At 35.0% G+C, this 16,028-nt stretch overlaps 2 protein-coding genes and 1 pseudogene across 2 annotated transcripts; all 3 read left to right on the forward strand.

Moving 5' to 3' along the window:
* Positions 1 to 794: 794 nt before the first annotated feature.
* On the forward strand, positions 795 to 5,372 carry LOC114413494 (annotated as a pseudogene).
* Positions 5,373 to 6,442: 1,070 nt separating this feature from the next.
* LOC114413495 (pollen receptor-like kinase 1) lies at positions 6,443 to 9,735 on the forward strand. The gene is made up of 3 exons (XM_028377945.1): positions 6,443 to 7,694; positions 8,041 to 8,634; positions 8,762 to 9,735. Exons 1-3 carry the CDS (start codon positions 7,028 to 7,030, stop codon positions 9,397 to 9,399), a joined length of 1,899 nt encoding a protein of 632 aa, XP_028233746.1. The 5' UTR covers positions 6,443 to 7,027; the 3' UTR covers positions 9,400 to 9,735.
* Positions 9,736 to 11,940: 2,205 nt separating this feature from the next.
* LOC114413497 (U-box domain-containing protein 35-like) lies at positions 11,941 to 15,982 on the forward strand. The gene is made up of 10 exons (XM_028377948.1): positions 11,941 to 12,206; positions 12,369 to 12,487; positions 12,630 to 12,751; positions 12,860 to 13,083; positions 13,179 to 13,239; positions 13,494 to 13,782; positions 13,989 to 14,090; positions 14,193 to 14,603; positions 14,687 to 15,466; positions 15,557 to 15,982. The coding sequence occupies exons 1-10, from the start codon at positions 12,029 to 12,031 to the stop codon at positions 15,638 to 15,640; spliced, it is 2,370 nt and encodes a 789-aa protein (XP_028233749.1). The 5' UTR covers positions 11,941 to 12,028; the 3' UTR covers positions 15,641 to 15,982.
* Positions 15,983 to 16,028: the final 46 nt, after the last annotated feature.

The raw sequence follows: 16,028 nt of genomic DNA on the forward strand, positions 1-16,028 counted from the left end.
TGTAGACAAAAAATGTTGTAGTGTATATCTCAGGTATCAAATATATTTTTATCAGACAGAATAAATGATGATAATGATTGCATTATTATTTAAACCAATCTAGATATTTTATTGTGTGTTTCTATAAGTTGAATGATTAATTACAAATAACGAGTCAAACTTTTAAAGGATGTTGAAGCCTTTTTCGTATATTTTATAACCATATATGTTTACTGCATTATAATACTTATATTTTTTATTAGTAACATAATCATTTTTCATAATATATGAAAATTTCTTTTAGGATATCTCACGTGAACAATTAAGACTATGTATATTTATTTTAAATTATTCTCAATAAAAAAAAATCCTAACATCTTATTTAAAAATTAAAGAATGCCAATATACATAGATAGATAGACATAAAATAAATTATTAAATTAAAATTAATATATATGTCAATATACAATGAGAAAATGTGTTATAATATATAAATTTTAACACAATAAAAATGCGGGGGCAAGGACTTGAGTCGTGCCTGTGATTGGGTTTGTTTCGGTTAGTGTATATAATTACAATGCACTTTTTTGTCTCCAATTTTCAGTAAACAGTTTTATCATTTAGATTTTAGAAAATAAATTTTAAATAATTAAAAAGATTTTTAATATGATTTTTTTACTCTATAAAAAGAAAACATTTTTTTACTTATTTCCTTTTTAAGCAACTTTTTTCTTCAATATTTCTTTTTATTCTCATTCTTCTTGTTTATTTATTTTATTTTTTCTATTATTTTCCTCCTTTGTTTCACTTCTTATCCGATCGAAAAAGACATGGTAAAATCTCAGATTAACACCGTCTATCAAAAATCAAAGTGGAAGAAAATAGCGAAATTGATTCAGGGTTGGAATTCGTCACAGGTTTCCATTGCTTATGCTCTTTATGCTGAGTTCTTTCTCTGTTGGCATTGGTAAACACATATTCTTCTGTTTCCCCAGAAACCTTCAGCGTCAACATCGCTTACTCTTTCAATCCTCCGTTTCCATGAATAACGAACTTCAAACTGAAACTCACGTGCATTACAACACACTCATCCCTCCAAATACGCAAGATGGACCGCTAGGTAACTAACTTTCTTCTTTTTGCTTACATTTTATATTAATTTGACATTGATTTGATTGCGATGGGTGTTATGTTATTTGGATTTCACAGAGAGAGCTTCCAATTTATGTATGCAAGGCCTTGGCAACGAGTCGATGATTTCTACTTGAACATTGTCCGTGCCAACTTGTCTCTGCCACTTCTCTTCGGAGCCCAGGTAATTTTGTAATTTTCCTGCTTTTAACATTTGAGCCCTAATTTTCTCATTTCGATTCGATGGCTTCAATATAAAAGGAATGCTATCTTACATGCTGCTATCACTTTGTACTTGAAAATTATGCATGATTAGGTGTGTGGGTACTGCCTTTCACTATTTTTGTATGTTAATTCGCGACTTTCAATCAGACACTTGTTGTTGATCATAATGATACTGGAATTGCAGCACTTTCTGATACATGTGAGTTGGAAAGTGTTGCAACTGAGGATCGCAGTGGGAGGCGGGCAAGGACAACGTTCAAAATCATTCTTTCGTATCACGGGGGTTCGTTTGATGGGTGGCAAAAGCAGCCAGGCTTGAACACCGTCCAAAGGCATGTTGCTCTTCTTACAAATTCTACAGTCTTGTGCATATTTCAAACGACATGTCTTAGGAAGCATCGTTGATTTGTCCAGGGCTCTTACGAATTGTTGGATGGGATGCTTTTTTCTTATCAGAGAATTAAAATACGAGCACATGGTGGTTTCGGTCACACATAACATGCCTTTACCAATTAGCTTTCTCTTTTTGTACTTCATTTTTATGTGTATGAAAAATCCATGACCTAGTATTTAATCTTTACATTGCATATTGATATTTGAGAAAACTGTGATACAATTAAACACTTTTTTTTCTTGTCTCTTCCTTCACTGCTTTATGCCCCACTTCTGGATTCAACACACATGCCTTTTGTTTTGTAACTATATTAATATGTACGGTAGTCAAAATGAACAAGTGTGTTACCATGAATTATCTTTTTATTGGATGATCATTATGCTTATTGCTCTTGTACTCATTTCTTCATGCAGCATAGTAGAAGGGTCACTTGGTAAATTTGTTGATGAAAAGAAAACTCAACTGCTCAAGGACAATGGTTTGCCTATTGAAGGTTGTGCTGTTGTTGCTGGTCGTACAGACAAAGGAGTGACAGGCCTTCAACAAGTCTGTTCTTTCTGTAAGTCATTTCCCTGTTCGGCTGTTCATAGCAATGGTTTTGCTATGTCCAAGCCTTTGTATATATGAATTGTCACACACTCTGATTTAAGCATGTAAGAACTTTTGATAGAAATTATTTATAACATATTAAATACTAGTTAAAGAAGCAAAGAAATCTTCATTTCTTCAGTAGACTGTTCCCATGTTCTTATGTATGGAATCAAGAACACTAAAACATTCTTGCACGAACACAAGTTATAGTCTTGGAGGAAATAGCTCTAATTATGCATGGATTTATTTTTCAATGTATTAAATTATTGTTATGCCATGAAAGGAAAGGAAATGTTCAGAAGTTACATAATTTTTTCCCAATTATTGAGGCATGCAGGGCGGGTGGGTGAGTGGGTTCATTTTTAGCATTTTTTGGTTTTGGTTAAGCCTTTTTGCCCCTGATCTAGGGTTCATTATGCACAGACACTTGGAAGAAGGATGTTAAACCAAGAGATATTGAGGATGCTATCAATCATGCAACACCAGGAAAATTTAGGGTCATATCAGTTTCTGAGGTAATATCCTTAAGTAATCTGCAATGTGAAGCTAATATTCAATAGAGATATCAATTGCCTTGAATCCAAAGAAAAAAGCAAACGAAATAAAAAATATGGCTTGCAGAATTGAGTTCTTTGTTGTTCACACTTCACAGTATAGTTAATCTGATAAGGTATGACTTACTGTAGGTGTCACGTGTCTTTCATCCTAATTTCTCTGCCAAATGGAGGCGTTACCTTTATATTTTTCCACTCACCAATGGAAGGTATACTGACCAAAGTAATGACAATGGGCACTTTTACAACAGTTGTAAATATAACGAAATTCATGATTCTGCCAGCAAGGATGAGTTAGAAAATGGAAAGAAATCCTACATGTTCAGCACAAGCAAAGTAAACCGGCTTTTGCGAAAATTAGAAGGAAAATTGTTATCCTACAAAATGTTTGCCCGTGATACAAAAGCTTCAAGAAATGAGTAAGAACTTAATTCTTGAATTTCTATCTCTGCTCACTTCATTATCTCATTCATCTGCAGTGCACATTATAGAAATTACCACATAATATTCTTCAAGGCTGAAAGGGCTCTTGTGTGAGGGAGCATGTTAGAAATATGATATAAAACCATTCATATGTTTTCACCTAATAGTTTAAACTTTTGAGATTGCTGTTGCATGACACCACTTGCATATTTGCTTGGTGTTACCAATTACCATGACCTAAAAGAGGAAAATTATCATTCATTCAATTGGCTTATGACTGTCATTCTGTTTCAGTGGTCCCCCAACTGAGTGTTTTGTTTACCATGCTCGAGCTATGGAAGTTAAGCCGCCTACAACTGTGAGTGCCATGTAACCTTTTTTTGTGTCTTACCTTTATCTCTTTTTTGTTGCCCACAATTGTTATTCTATAAATGAAATTATTTGAGCTTGTGCGGCTCTTGGTATGTGTGGTTAAGCTTGTGGATGTGGCTTGCCCCAGATTGGCAACATTGCTTTGCCCAAATATGGCTGGCTCTATTAGAGGAAGAATAGATTCATTTTATTTCTAGCTTAGCTTCACGCTTATTCTTTCACACGGTTTAGGCAGAAACATGACTGAGAAACCAAGAGTTGAATTCAAGTCATATTCATTAACCATTTGATGAAAAATCAATTATTCATAATATTATTCATCAGAATGGCTGGGGTAAATTTTTCCAAGTGAATAACAAATATGGGAAATAAGTGCAATTGCTGAAGAGTGCATGACTAAATGGGAATTTTTGACACAAGCATCATTTAAAGGACTAGAGAACCTTCTGTTCATTCATTAGGATCTCAATGGTTTTATAATGCATTCACATACACATTATGAGATATATAATGGAATCTTGTTAACTAGCTGGAGATTCTTTTACTTGCTGAGAGAAAAGCTATATTTATGTTTGATTTCACTTGTGACATTTTTAGGATCATGGAGAAGAAACAAAGGTTATGTGTGTTGAGCTGGTAGCTGATCGCTTTTTGCGTAAGGTAACTGTTGTGTTTTTGCTTTCCTTAGAGGAAACATATATACATTGAAGTTTTTGGCTTTTCTTACTTGGAACTGTTACTAAATATAGATAATGAAATTGTTGATGCAAATATGAAAAGTAAAGCATCATAAGTTTGATTGTAAGGTTAATGTAACTTAATATGAATAGAAGTTGATATATTAACATGGCTTGGAGTAAAACCTTTTATTGTTCTAAATATTATAACAAGTTGATGTTCCAAACACAGATGAATCAATTTAAAGGACACAAGCTTTATCCTTCTACCGATAGAAGGTTTTTCTAATTACCTGATTGCTTTCTGGCTCATAGCTTGCCTTCAATAGTCCTTTTATTCTCCATAATATTTGCAAAGTACTGTTCTCTTTTGTTTTCCTGTGAAAATCTTAGTCTTAATTCCTCTCAGTAAAATAATTGGCGTGCTAATTTGGGCTAAAATTTGCTGCTTCTGTGGCATGTGTATTTGTTTATTTTCACTCCCTGACTTGGTTGAGGCGCATCATATTTTTATAGATGGTTCGAGTACTTGTGGCAACCTCAATTAGAGAAGCTGCTGCTGGTGCTGAAGATGATGCCTTGATAAAGCTCATGGATGCCACATGTAGACGTGCTACTGCTCCTCCAGCACCCCCTGATGGTTTATGTCTAGTTGATGTAGGGTATACTGAATTTGATCCCAAAAAATGCTTCATTCTGATAGAGTAAAGCTTCGTTAAAGTGGAAGAAATCTTTCATTTGATGGAAAAAAGTGGTAAGCTCATATGTCTACTAGGTTCCTGACCAAATTTGTAGAGTCAGTCACACTTGCAGATTTTAATCCGGGGCTGCATTTTTTATGCAATATTTTGCAATTGGATCTTTCACATTCCACATTGTCATTTTATGATTACGAGCCGCTCCGGCGATGAAATTGTATTAGATTACTAAAAATTGGCATCTTGGCTCTCCTTTTCTGTACATTTACATTTTTATTTATTGTTTTCTTACAGCTGAAATATAGCCCTTTTTTGAGTTGCTTTTCCATGTGATGCGTGTATATGGTTTTGTCCCTCCATTCTCATGTGCACTATATAAGTTGGATTTTTATTTTTTTTTACTGAAAATCTAAAACATTATTGATGGTATGTTTAGTTTAAGTTAATTTTAGAGAAATAATTTTTTTTCCAGTTTTATCAGAGAATTACAATTTTAAAATTTTTTAAAATAAACTAATATAAACTCGTATTCACTGACTTGATAACGTATATGCAAGTATTTTGTAGGTATAATGTAGAAATGCTATTGGTCATTTCACCTTTTATCAAATCAGTGAGTGTCGATTTTCAGCTTTGATTTTCACCTTTTACTGACTTGAGTAACAAACAATTAATGATAGTTGTCATACTAGCAATGACCACCCTCTAAATTTTTTATTTTTTTGTTATTATAAAATTGATATGATGTTATATTTAATTATTTCTGCTTATAAATACCCACACACATTTTAAAATCCATTTCACAATTAAAAGAAATAACTCATTTTATTCTTCAAAATCATTATCCTTTATTGTTTTTTTTTTTTATCTTTTCTGATTACAGATGAGTAATGATAAACATATTGCTAGGGTTCTTCATTGAGTGCCTAAATGAATGTGATTATACATGAGCTTAAATATATTTTTATCTTGTGATGAGTCTCTAATAAAATAATAATTTTATTTTTGATTCTTGATTTAGTCTTTGATAAATTAATAAATTTTATGATTGCTTTATAATAAATATTTTTTATTTGTTATTAGTCGGGATTAAAATAAAATATAAAGGACCAAAAATAAAAAACAAAAGTGTTTTTTATGAGGGACTCAACCAAAAACAAAAATTTATTAGGGAACAAATATAAAATTTGAATATTTATTAGAAATCAAAATCATATTTTTATGTTTATTTTCTAATAAATTTTTACCTTGAGATGAGTCCTTAATAAAATAATAATTTTGTCTTTAATCCTTGACACTTATTTTTAGGTTATGATAAGTTAATAAATTTTGTGTTTATTTGATGATAAATATTTTTTATTTTTTATTAATCGGGATTAATGTCTAATAATAGGTAATTATCTCTGCACCAATCCTTTTGTCCTGGAGTGGAAGTTGACTATGTCCTAGAGACCCACTCGAGAGGGTCAAGTGGATCAGATAACTGAGATAAGTTATAAGTGCAACGGAGAGAGGGATAGACGATGAAACTTACGGTATTATATAAAAACACCCCTTGTAGGCTAACATGCATATGCAGGGTTTGATGATGTTTTAGTGGGAGGGAGTGTAACGTTGTTGGGCGATGTTTGGTCAAAGCAGAGTCATGAGAACAGAAAGGAAGCCTTAAAAATAGGGTGCTGTGGAAATTTAAGGGCTCTCCGGGTCCTTCTCGCGTTGAATACACGTTCTCATGCAACCAAGAAAATAATAAGGAACTTGGTCAACCTCTGCATGCAATGCAAATTATTCCTTCCCTCCTAAAACCAACCCTTTTTTCCATCTCCTATTCTTGGCTCTCCTTTTCTAAAATCCAATGCAATCAAAACTTTTCCATCCTCCCAACCCTTTATTCTCATTTTCACTAGCACCCTTTCCCCCCCTTGCGAGGCAGTCTCTTCTTTAGGGCGTGCATGCCGCCCCTAGTGCCTATAGCCCTTCACTATGGCACTAAGTGGTTGGCATTGTTGGACAATACTATTCATCTACCTATCGTCACATTTCACTGTTGTTCCTTCTTTTGGAGCTTCTGACTCTGAATTGCTCCTTCAAGTCAAGGAGAACTTGCAAACCCACAACGATGAATTGTCCTCGTGGAACGCTTCGATTCCTCCTTGTTCTGGTGCTCGTTCCAATTGGCGCGGGGTTCTCTGCCACGAAGGAAAAGTGTGGGGCGTGAAGCTTGAGAACATGGGCCTCAAAGGGGTCATTGATGTGGACTCTCTCAAAGGCTTGCCTTATCTTAGAACGTTGAGTTTCATGAACAATGATTTCGAGGGTGCATGGCCTGAAATTGACCACCTCATTGGTCTAAAGTCTATTTATCTTTCCAACAACAAGTTTTCTGGGGAGATTCCTTTTAGAACTTTTGAAGGGTTGAAGTGGTTGAAGAAGGTTCATTTGTCCAACAACCATTTCACCGGTGCTGTTCCAACTTCGCTCGTATTGTTGCCGAGGCTCATAGAGTTGAGGTTGGAGGGAAACAAATTCAATGGTCCCATTCCACGTTTTACTCGCCATAACAAATTGAAATCATTTAGCGTTGCTAACAATGAGTTGAGTGGCGAAATTCCTGCCTCCCTTAGAAGGATGCCAGTTTCTTCCTTTTCTGGTCAGTACTAGTGACTCATTAATATTTCATTAACATTTGCCCGATCAAAAAAATATTTCATTAGCATTTCAATTATTAATATATAACATATCAGTCTTAACCAGTAACCTTAGAACATTGATAAAAAAAATGAGAAAATATTTAATGTGAAAATCATAGAAAAAGTAAAAAAGTCATGAACAATACAACTTTATCCATTCCAATAAAAAAAGTTTCTACTTTGTTCCTTAACAAGTGCACTAAGGGAAGTGGTCAGCATTTGTCATAACATATATAGATGTTTTGATTTTTTGTGTTGACATGACACTAAAGCATAGCATCAATGTTCTAAATAATGAGCATGCAGGTAATGAAAGGTTATGTGGAGGCCCGTTGGGAGCATGTAATTCGAAGCCCTCGACTTTGAGCATTGTTGTGGCTGTGGTGGTTGTTTGTGTGGCAGTGATTATGATTGCAGCAGTAGTATTATTCATCCTTCACAGAAGAAGAAATCAAGGGTCAGCAACGTCCGTGGAGAATCCACCCTCTGGGTGTAACAAAGGACGTTTGAGGGAAGTGGGTAGTGAAAGTATGAGGTCAACAAGATCAATAAGCTCCAACCACAGCAGAAGAGGGGACCACACGAAGCTATCTTTTCTGAGAGATGATAGGCAGAGGTTTGATTTGCATGAGTTGCTGAGAGCCTCTGCAGAGATTTTGGGCAGTGGCTGTTTTAGCTCTTCTTACAAGGCTGCTTTGTTGAATGGCCCAACAATAGTGGTGAAGAGGTTCAAGCAGATGAACAATGTGGGGAAGGAAGAGTTTCAAGAGCACATGAGAAGGCTAGGGAGGTTGAGCCATCCTAACTTGCTTCCTCCTCTGGCTTACTATTATAGAAAGGAGGAGAAGCTCGTCGTCACTGACTATGTTCAGAATGGCAGCCTAGCTGTTCGCCTTCACGGTAATAATTATTATAAAAGTTAACAATCTGTGCATTGTGATTAAATGACCTTTAGTGACTTCTATTATTTATTCATATATAAATTGACAAATTAACATTTCTTTACAAATATCTTTACTTGTTTCAGGACACCAATCCATTGGAGAACCAAGCCTTGATTGGCCAATCCGGTTGAAGATAGTGAAAGGCATAGCAAAAGGTCTTGAATATCTATACAAGGACATGCCAAGCCTAATTGCACCCCATGGAAATCTCAAGTCCTCTAATGTTCTCTTGACTGAATCATTCGAGCCACTCCTCACAGACTATGGCTTAGTCCCAGTGATAAACCAGGATCTGGCTCAGGACATCATGGTGATATACAAGTCTCCTGAGTACTTGCAACAAGGAAGAATTACAAAGAAGACTGATGTGTGGTGCCTTGGAATACTAATTCTTGAGATTCTAACTGGGAAGTTCCCTGCTAACTTCTTGCAACAAGGTAAAGGGAGTGAGGTGAGTTTGGCAAGTTGGATTCATTCAGTTGTCCCAGAAGAGTGGACAAGTGCTGTGTTTGATCAAGAAATGGGGGCAACAAAGAACAGTGAGGGAGAGATGGGGAAGCTTCTCAAGATTGCCTTGAATTGTTGTGAAGGGGATGTGGATAAGAGGTGGGATTTGAAAGAAGCAGTTGAGAAAATCCAGGAGGTCAAGCAGAGGGATCATGATCAAGAGAATTTTTTTACTTCTTATGCTAGTGAAGCAGACATGAAGTCTTCAACTTGAATATTGTATGATTGCTGAGACTACGTACCTTAATTAGTTATTGATTCCTAGATTTTCTGTCCCTTTGAAAAGAATGCCACATGACATGAACGGGAGATGGAATATCTGGGACTTTTTTCTTTCTGCTATGGTCTTTCATGATGTAATAGCCATGCATAATGCAGGAAAGAAAAAAATAATAGAGAAGGGTATTATAATATGGGCTTGAAGTTAAAGTTGAATGAGTAATATGATAGGGTTTTGCTGGATTTGTATAACCAGCGTCTATCCGATAAACAGGATTGTATACAACTATAGACGTGGTTAATATTAACCATTTTTTAGATAAATAAAGTTTTTTTTTCACTGCATTTTTTGAGATGAAGTTAATCGCTATTAAACATTTTAATAATAATTTTATGACTATTAGTCACTTTTTAAAAAATTATGACACTATTAATCATTATGAGGTAAAATGAACTATTATTAGACATTTCAATAATCCCACAACACTATTAATTATATCAATAATTGTATATAATCATACTAATTTATTATTAATTAGTTATGAAGTAAAGTTAATCACATTTACTGTACGTGTGGTCGTAAATAATCTTGTGACACTTTAACTACTTATCATATAAAGTTAACTACCATAACACATTTCAATAACATTATAACATTATTAACTACATATCTATAATTTTATATAATCAAGTTTATTTACTCTTAAGTATTTGTGAAACAAAATTAATCGTATATATACACAAATCAAGTGTGCTAGGTAGATGTCGATTGTTCACCGGGCTTACATTTCTCCTTTTCCAAATTGAGTCACCAAAGACATGTCTTATTTCTTGAATAAAGATCAATCGTCCACCCAAGTTCTGCCCACACCCATGGTTCACATGGAAACATGATCAATTATATGTATAAATATGATATTTTTAAATGATTAAAAGTAAATAAATGTAATTATATATTATTATTGATATATGGTTAGAGGTTATTGGAAAATATATAATTATTTAAACATGTTTTTAAAATTTAGACAAATACTTAGATGAAAAGACTTGATTTTTTAATTTTAAAGATAATAAGAAGGAGTAATTCTAATTTTGATCTCTCAACTATTACCATTATGTAACTTTGATCCTCTCATGTACAATTGTGCATGTTAAGTTCAATTTTTTTTTTCCAAAATGTCACTCAAGTCCCTAAGTCACTTGCTCCAAGATCCTTTTCTTCAAAACCAACATAAGAATCAAGAGAGCTAATTCAGTTAATTGAAGATAATATGTGAGTTATTGTAAAGCTTTAAATACATGCCTTCCATTTTTACAAATAAAAAAAATATGAGAAGTATCATGCCACTTGACTTTTTTGGTGTATATATCAAATATATTATATATAATATTAATGGAGGAGAAATCAAAAGTGCACATATATCCGTTGATACTAAATAAATAATATAATATTATAAAATCTAATAAATATTTTTTTTGAAAGAGATAAAATCTAATAAATAATAACTTATACTTTTTAATACTACCATGTATACCAGTAGAAACATAAATATTGTGTTTGCATTTCTATTGTGTTGTTGTGTAAAAAATTAATATATTGCAATAATTTCCAATGTAATTGAAAACAAATTGAATAACACAACTAAAAATAATTAATTACCACATGAAAACTATAATAATATTGACTTTGAAAGAAATAGTCTCCCTCTCTCTTTTTCCATAAATTGCCTTCTAGTTGACAATGACAGTTCCAACTATATATCACATGAAAGGTTTGTTAACTTAAATTAATTAAACAATAATTACAATGAATTAGAATAAAAAAAATCAAAGATAAAGATTAATTCCTTGAAATTTTGTATCGTACTTACGTCATCCATAATGACACAAAATGAAAAAAGAGATAAAAATGAAATAGTGGAGAGTGATTAGTGGGTGGTTACCATTTTGGTTAGGGGGTCAATATTAATATGCATACTATTGTGTTATTGTGGTAGAAACTAATTTATTGGGATAGAAGTGAAGAGCAAAACAAAACCACAAAAGAATTCTAAAAAAAGAAATTAAAGAGAATTAATTATTATTATTACTTTAATATTAGTAAGGATAAAATAGTCTAAAGAATGTAGAGACCAAAAACAATTATACAAAATTGTATCCCCTTTGTATACTGGTATAAATATTTTAATTATAAATCAATCTTTTTGTATTAAACTTTTTTTTTCTTTTATATAAAGCATGTCTATCTTCCTAAAACTAATTATGGCTGCTTTTGTGTCAACCCTTGTAGATTATCGCAATGTGTGCCACTTGATGTACGCGTGAATATTTACTAATTTTGGAAGGCAACAACTAAATGCAAACTAATAAAAGGGTTGGCAATCTGCCAACAGAACTCGAAACTTCTATTAGAATTTCAAAGAATGCTTAAAATAGCGCTGACAATAGTCACAACTCGTTATGGTTGTTTGTGCACTTACGTTTACTAAATTGTTTCTTTGAAAGCTTCATATATATAACCTGTCTCTAGGAGAATCCAAAACTAACTAATGCCCCCGAGACAAATTGTTCAAACATCAATTTATTTCAGCTAGCAAATAATTCAAAGGGGGGAAATTATAAAGATGTCAAGGTTGATTCAAGAGAAGAAGCTGGGTGCAGGACGTGTTGTGGCAGTGGCAATTGAAAACAACAAAACAAGCCAATATGCAGCGAAATGGGCAGTTGACAATCTTCTTCCCAAAGACCAAGCTCTCCTATTGCTCCATGTTAGGCAAAGAGTATCTTCCATTCCTACGCCAAGTAATAATTAAATCTCTATCTGCCTATATATATTGCTTCAAACATGGAAGGTCAATTTCGTAACTTTATGTGTACATTAGCATTGGTTGTTTAATGTTCTTAGGCCCTTTTAATCAAAATAAATACTTTGTGACACACATTAGTGACTTGAATTGAATGCAGCGGGAAACCTTGTATCCCTTGAAGGCAACGATGATGTGGCCAGAGCATACATGCAACAAATGGACAACGAATCCAAGGAGCTTTTCGCTTCATTTCGTGTCTTCTGCAATAGAAAGAGCGTTAGTTCTTACACATTATTGCTCCTTTCATTTCCATCTTTCCACAATAAAATTATCATACAAGTCTTTTATTTTATTTTTTTTCTTAATTGGTTTCCTTTTCAATGTCTTTTTTTTCTTTTTTCTTTTGAATTCACCACAGATACAATGCAAAGAAATCTTATTGGAGGACATGGATATAAGTAAGGGATTAATAGAAGGTATTTCTAAGTATTCCGTGGAGCTTCTGGTACTCGGGGCAGCTTCAAGGAGTGGTCTTGTCAGGTAATAATATTCCTTCCTCATCAAAACACGGAAGCATCCTATTTTTGATGAATTACATGTTAGCCAAGTCTTAGGAGAACATTAATTTTGATTAGTTGTTTATGACAGAAGATTTAGGACATCTGATGTTCCAAGTCTTGTGTCCAAAGGGGCACCACCATTCTGCACTGTGTACATTATTGCCAAAGGAAAAATCTCATCTGTGAAAACTGCAACTGCTCCACTAACTGCTAAACCTCCAGCCCGTAACAATACAATGCAGCCGCAGCAGTCTCTCCAAACTCCTGAGAGAATGGATACACAAATAACACGTAACCCCATCCCACCACGACGTATGCCAATTTCTCTTTAATATCTCATTGTTTTATTTTTTTTACTTTGGTAACATTGTTCATGAGAAACACAACATTATTTGTATCTCTGCCAGCATCATCAGAGAAGCCATCATACATTGTCCGCCAGCTATCATCAGATGAAGACGAAATCATGTAAGTACCTCATGAATCCTTAGTTGGAGTGACACAATAATGTGATTGGAGTAGAAACCTTATATGTTTAAAGTTCAAAAATCACATAAGCTATAATGATATCATTGCCATGCAAGAAACATAAGAATGCTAATTACAAATGTCAATATGTTCTAAAATGGAGATGTATATGAGAGTTGGAGATGAATGAATATTTATGCTTCAGACAGATTTCATGGCTTACTGAGAGAACTAACTTGATATTGTATGGACAGATCACCATTCACCAGATCTGGTAGAGGAAATTACATATCATACGAGTCCTCAATTCCCGACTCTGATATTTCATTCGTGAGCAGTGGAAGGCCAAGTGTTGATAGGATGTTCCCTTCAATGTATGATGATATGGACTCTGGAACTAATCGGCTTTCAACAGGCTCAGATTTTGATGTCAGAAGCTTTGGTTCTTCATTCTCAGGAGCCAAGTCAATAGATCATGGTGACTATTCATTCAGTTCACAAGACAGTGGGACATCGATGTCATCGTCAATGTTTTCAGCTTCGGTAGGCTATATATATATGTGTGTGTTTGTGTGTGTGTGGTTAACTAATCTACGTTATTGACATGCCAAAACACCCATGATTGATGTAGCATGACTTTTGCTTGCCTTTCTAACTTGTCAAGATCAAGTTTGAGGCTCTAAGGCATACTATAGAGATAATTAACATGGCAGGACAAGATTTAACAAATGTCTTGTTTGAAATTATAGGATGAAGTGGAAGCTGAAATGAGGAGACTGAAGCTAGAACTGAAGCAGACAATGGAATTGTACAGCTCAGCGTGTAAGGAAGCTATGACAGCAAAGCAAAAGGTACCTAACATGCAAGTTCTTCGAATATTACTGTGTCATAAAGTTGTTAAATCATGTAATCTACAAATCACATACTGACTAATTGACACTATTCTCCAACAGGCACTAGAACTTCAGCGTTGGAAAGTGGAAGAACAAAGGAAATTGGAAGACGCACGATTAGCTGAAGGAACAGCATTGGCAATGGCTGAGAGGGAGAAAGTTAAATGTATGGCTGCCATGGAGGCAGCAGAAACATCTCGAAAAATTGCAGAGTTGGAAGCACAAAAGAGAATGAGTGTAGAGTCCGCTCACAAGAAGAAGAACGCAGATATCCTTTCACATAGTCCTGCCAGGTACAGAAAATACACTATAGAGGAGATAGAAGAGGCAACAAAATTCTTTTCCAACTCTCTCAAGATTGGCGAAGGTGGTTATGGACCAGTCTACAGGTCTGAACTAGACCACACGCCAGTTGCAATAAAAGTGTTAAAACCAGATGCAGCTCAGGGACGTTCACAGTTTCAGCAGGAGGTATGAAAATGACTATATATAGAAACATGATTTGTACCCTATAGTTGAATTGAATGAATGAATTTGACATTTGGTGCATGCAGGTTGAAGTGCTAAGTTGCATAAGGCATCCAAACATGGTTCTCCTCCTTGGAGCATGCCCAGAGTTTGGGTGCTTAGTGTATGAGTACATGGCTAATGGAAGTTTGGATGATTGCCTCTTCCGGAGAGGCAACAAACCAGCTCTTCCTTGGCAACTAAGATTCCGAATTGCTGCAGAGATTGCCACCGGGCTCCTTTTCCTACACCAGACGAAGCCCGAACCCCTGGTGCATCGCGACTTAAAACCCGGAAACATTTTGCTTGACCGTAACTATGTGAGCAAGATCAGTGATGTGGGATTGGCAAGGCTTGTCCCTCCTACAGTTGCAGACACAGTGACACAGTATCGCATGACATCAACTGCTGGAACTTTCTGTTACATTGACCCTGAGTATCAGCAAACGGGCATGCTGGGAATCAAATCTGATATTTATTCACTGGGGATCATGCTTCTACAGATGATAACAGCCAAGCCACCAATGGGACTGACTCACCATGTTGGAAGAGCTATTGAGAAGGGGACTTTTGCGGATATGCTCGACCCAGCCGTTGAGGACTGGCCAGTTGAACATGCCTTGCATTTTGCCAAGCTTGCATTGGCGTGTGCAGAAATGAGAAGAAAAGATAGACCTGATCTTGGAAAAGTTGTATTGCCTGAGCTCAACAAACTCAGAGATTTTGCTGAAGAAAACATGCCCATGATGATGATGTTCGGTATGTCCACTGGATTCACTCCCAGAAACAACTACAATTACTCAAGCTCCACCTTTTCCTCAGTTCAAGTGAGTCAGTCACCATCACTCATAATTAAGTCGTTTAATTTCTTCACCTTATATTACAGTCAGTAACATCACATTCTTTTCTTTTTGTAGGACTCCATGAGTGAATCCCAGTCAATGTCAGGGATGTCTGGATATGAAAGCCGCTCAAGCTCATCGTCACCGGGGAGAATGTAAACTGCACTTAATAATGCTAATATGTTACAAGTGGACGACAAGGCAGCAGGTTTAACAACTTGATGACATCACAACAAGCACTTCAAAGCCAAGTTTTAGTTTACTTTGTCTTGAAGAAACTCGAGAATGTATCTAGCGGTTTTTGTCAATCTACAAAATCCATAGTCGAGTTTGATTAGTTTTCAACTTCATTCAACTTTTTCTAGAAAGCACAATGAACTTAAGTCACGTCTGTACCTTTTTCCCTAAATTGCTAACCTCGCTTTCAAATATCAAAGGTCGTTTCTTTGTTCCGTGACTAATGTCTGACGGCCCAGACGACAATTTCCATGGCTGATAAGGTCACGAAAAGGGCTGGATTACATTAAATCTCTCTTTTCTCGATGAA

Source organism: Glycine soja, chromosome 5, assembly GCF_004193775.1.
Source record: "Glycine soja cultivar W05 chromosome 5, ASM419377v2, whole genome shotgun sequence".
NCBI lineage: Eukaryota > Viridiplantae > Streptophyta > Magnoliopsida > Fabales > Fabaceae > Glycine > Glycine soja.

What these genes read in the sequence shown, in the direction of transcription:
- LOC114413495 (XM_028377945.1), top strand. Translation starts at nt 7,028, where the DNA reads ATGGCACTAAGTGGTTGGCATTGTTGGACAATACTATTCATCTACCTA. An exon ending in GCCAGTTTCTTCCTTTTCTG is followed by an intron (nt 7,695 to 8,040) that starts GTCAGTACTAGT and finishes ATGAGCATGCAG; the next exon opens with GTAATGAAAGGTTATGTGGA. An exon ending in CCTAGCTGTTCGCCTTCACG is followed by an intron (nt 8,635 to 8,761) that starts GTAATAATTATT and finishes TACTTGTTTCAG; the next exon opens with GACACCAATCCATTGGAGAA.
- LOC114413497 (XM_028377948.1), top strand. Translation starts at nt 12,029, where the DNA reads ATGTCAAGGTTGATTCAAGAGAAGAAGCTGGGTGCAGGACGTGTTGTG. An exon ending in TAACCCCATCCCACCACGAC is followed by an intron (nt 13,084 to 13,178) that starts GTATGCCAATTT and finishes TATCTCTGCCAG; the next exon opens with CATCATCAGAGAAGCCATCA. An exon ending in CTATGACAGCAAAGCAAAAG is followed by an intron (nt 14,091 to 14,192) that starts GTACCTAACATG and finishes ATTCTCCAACAG; the next exon opens with GCACTAGAACTTCAGCGTTG.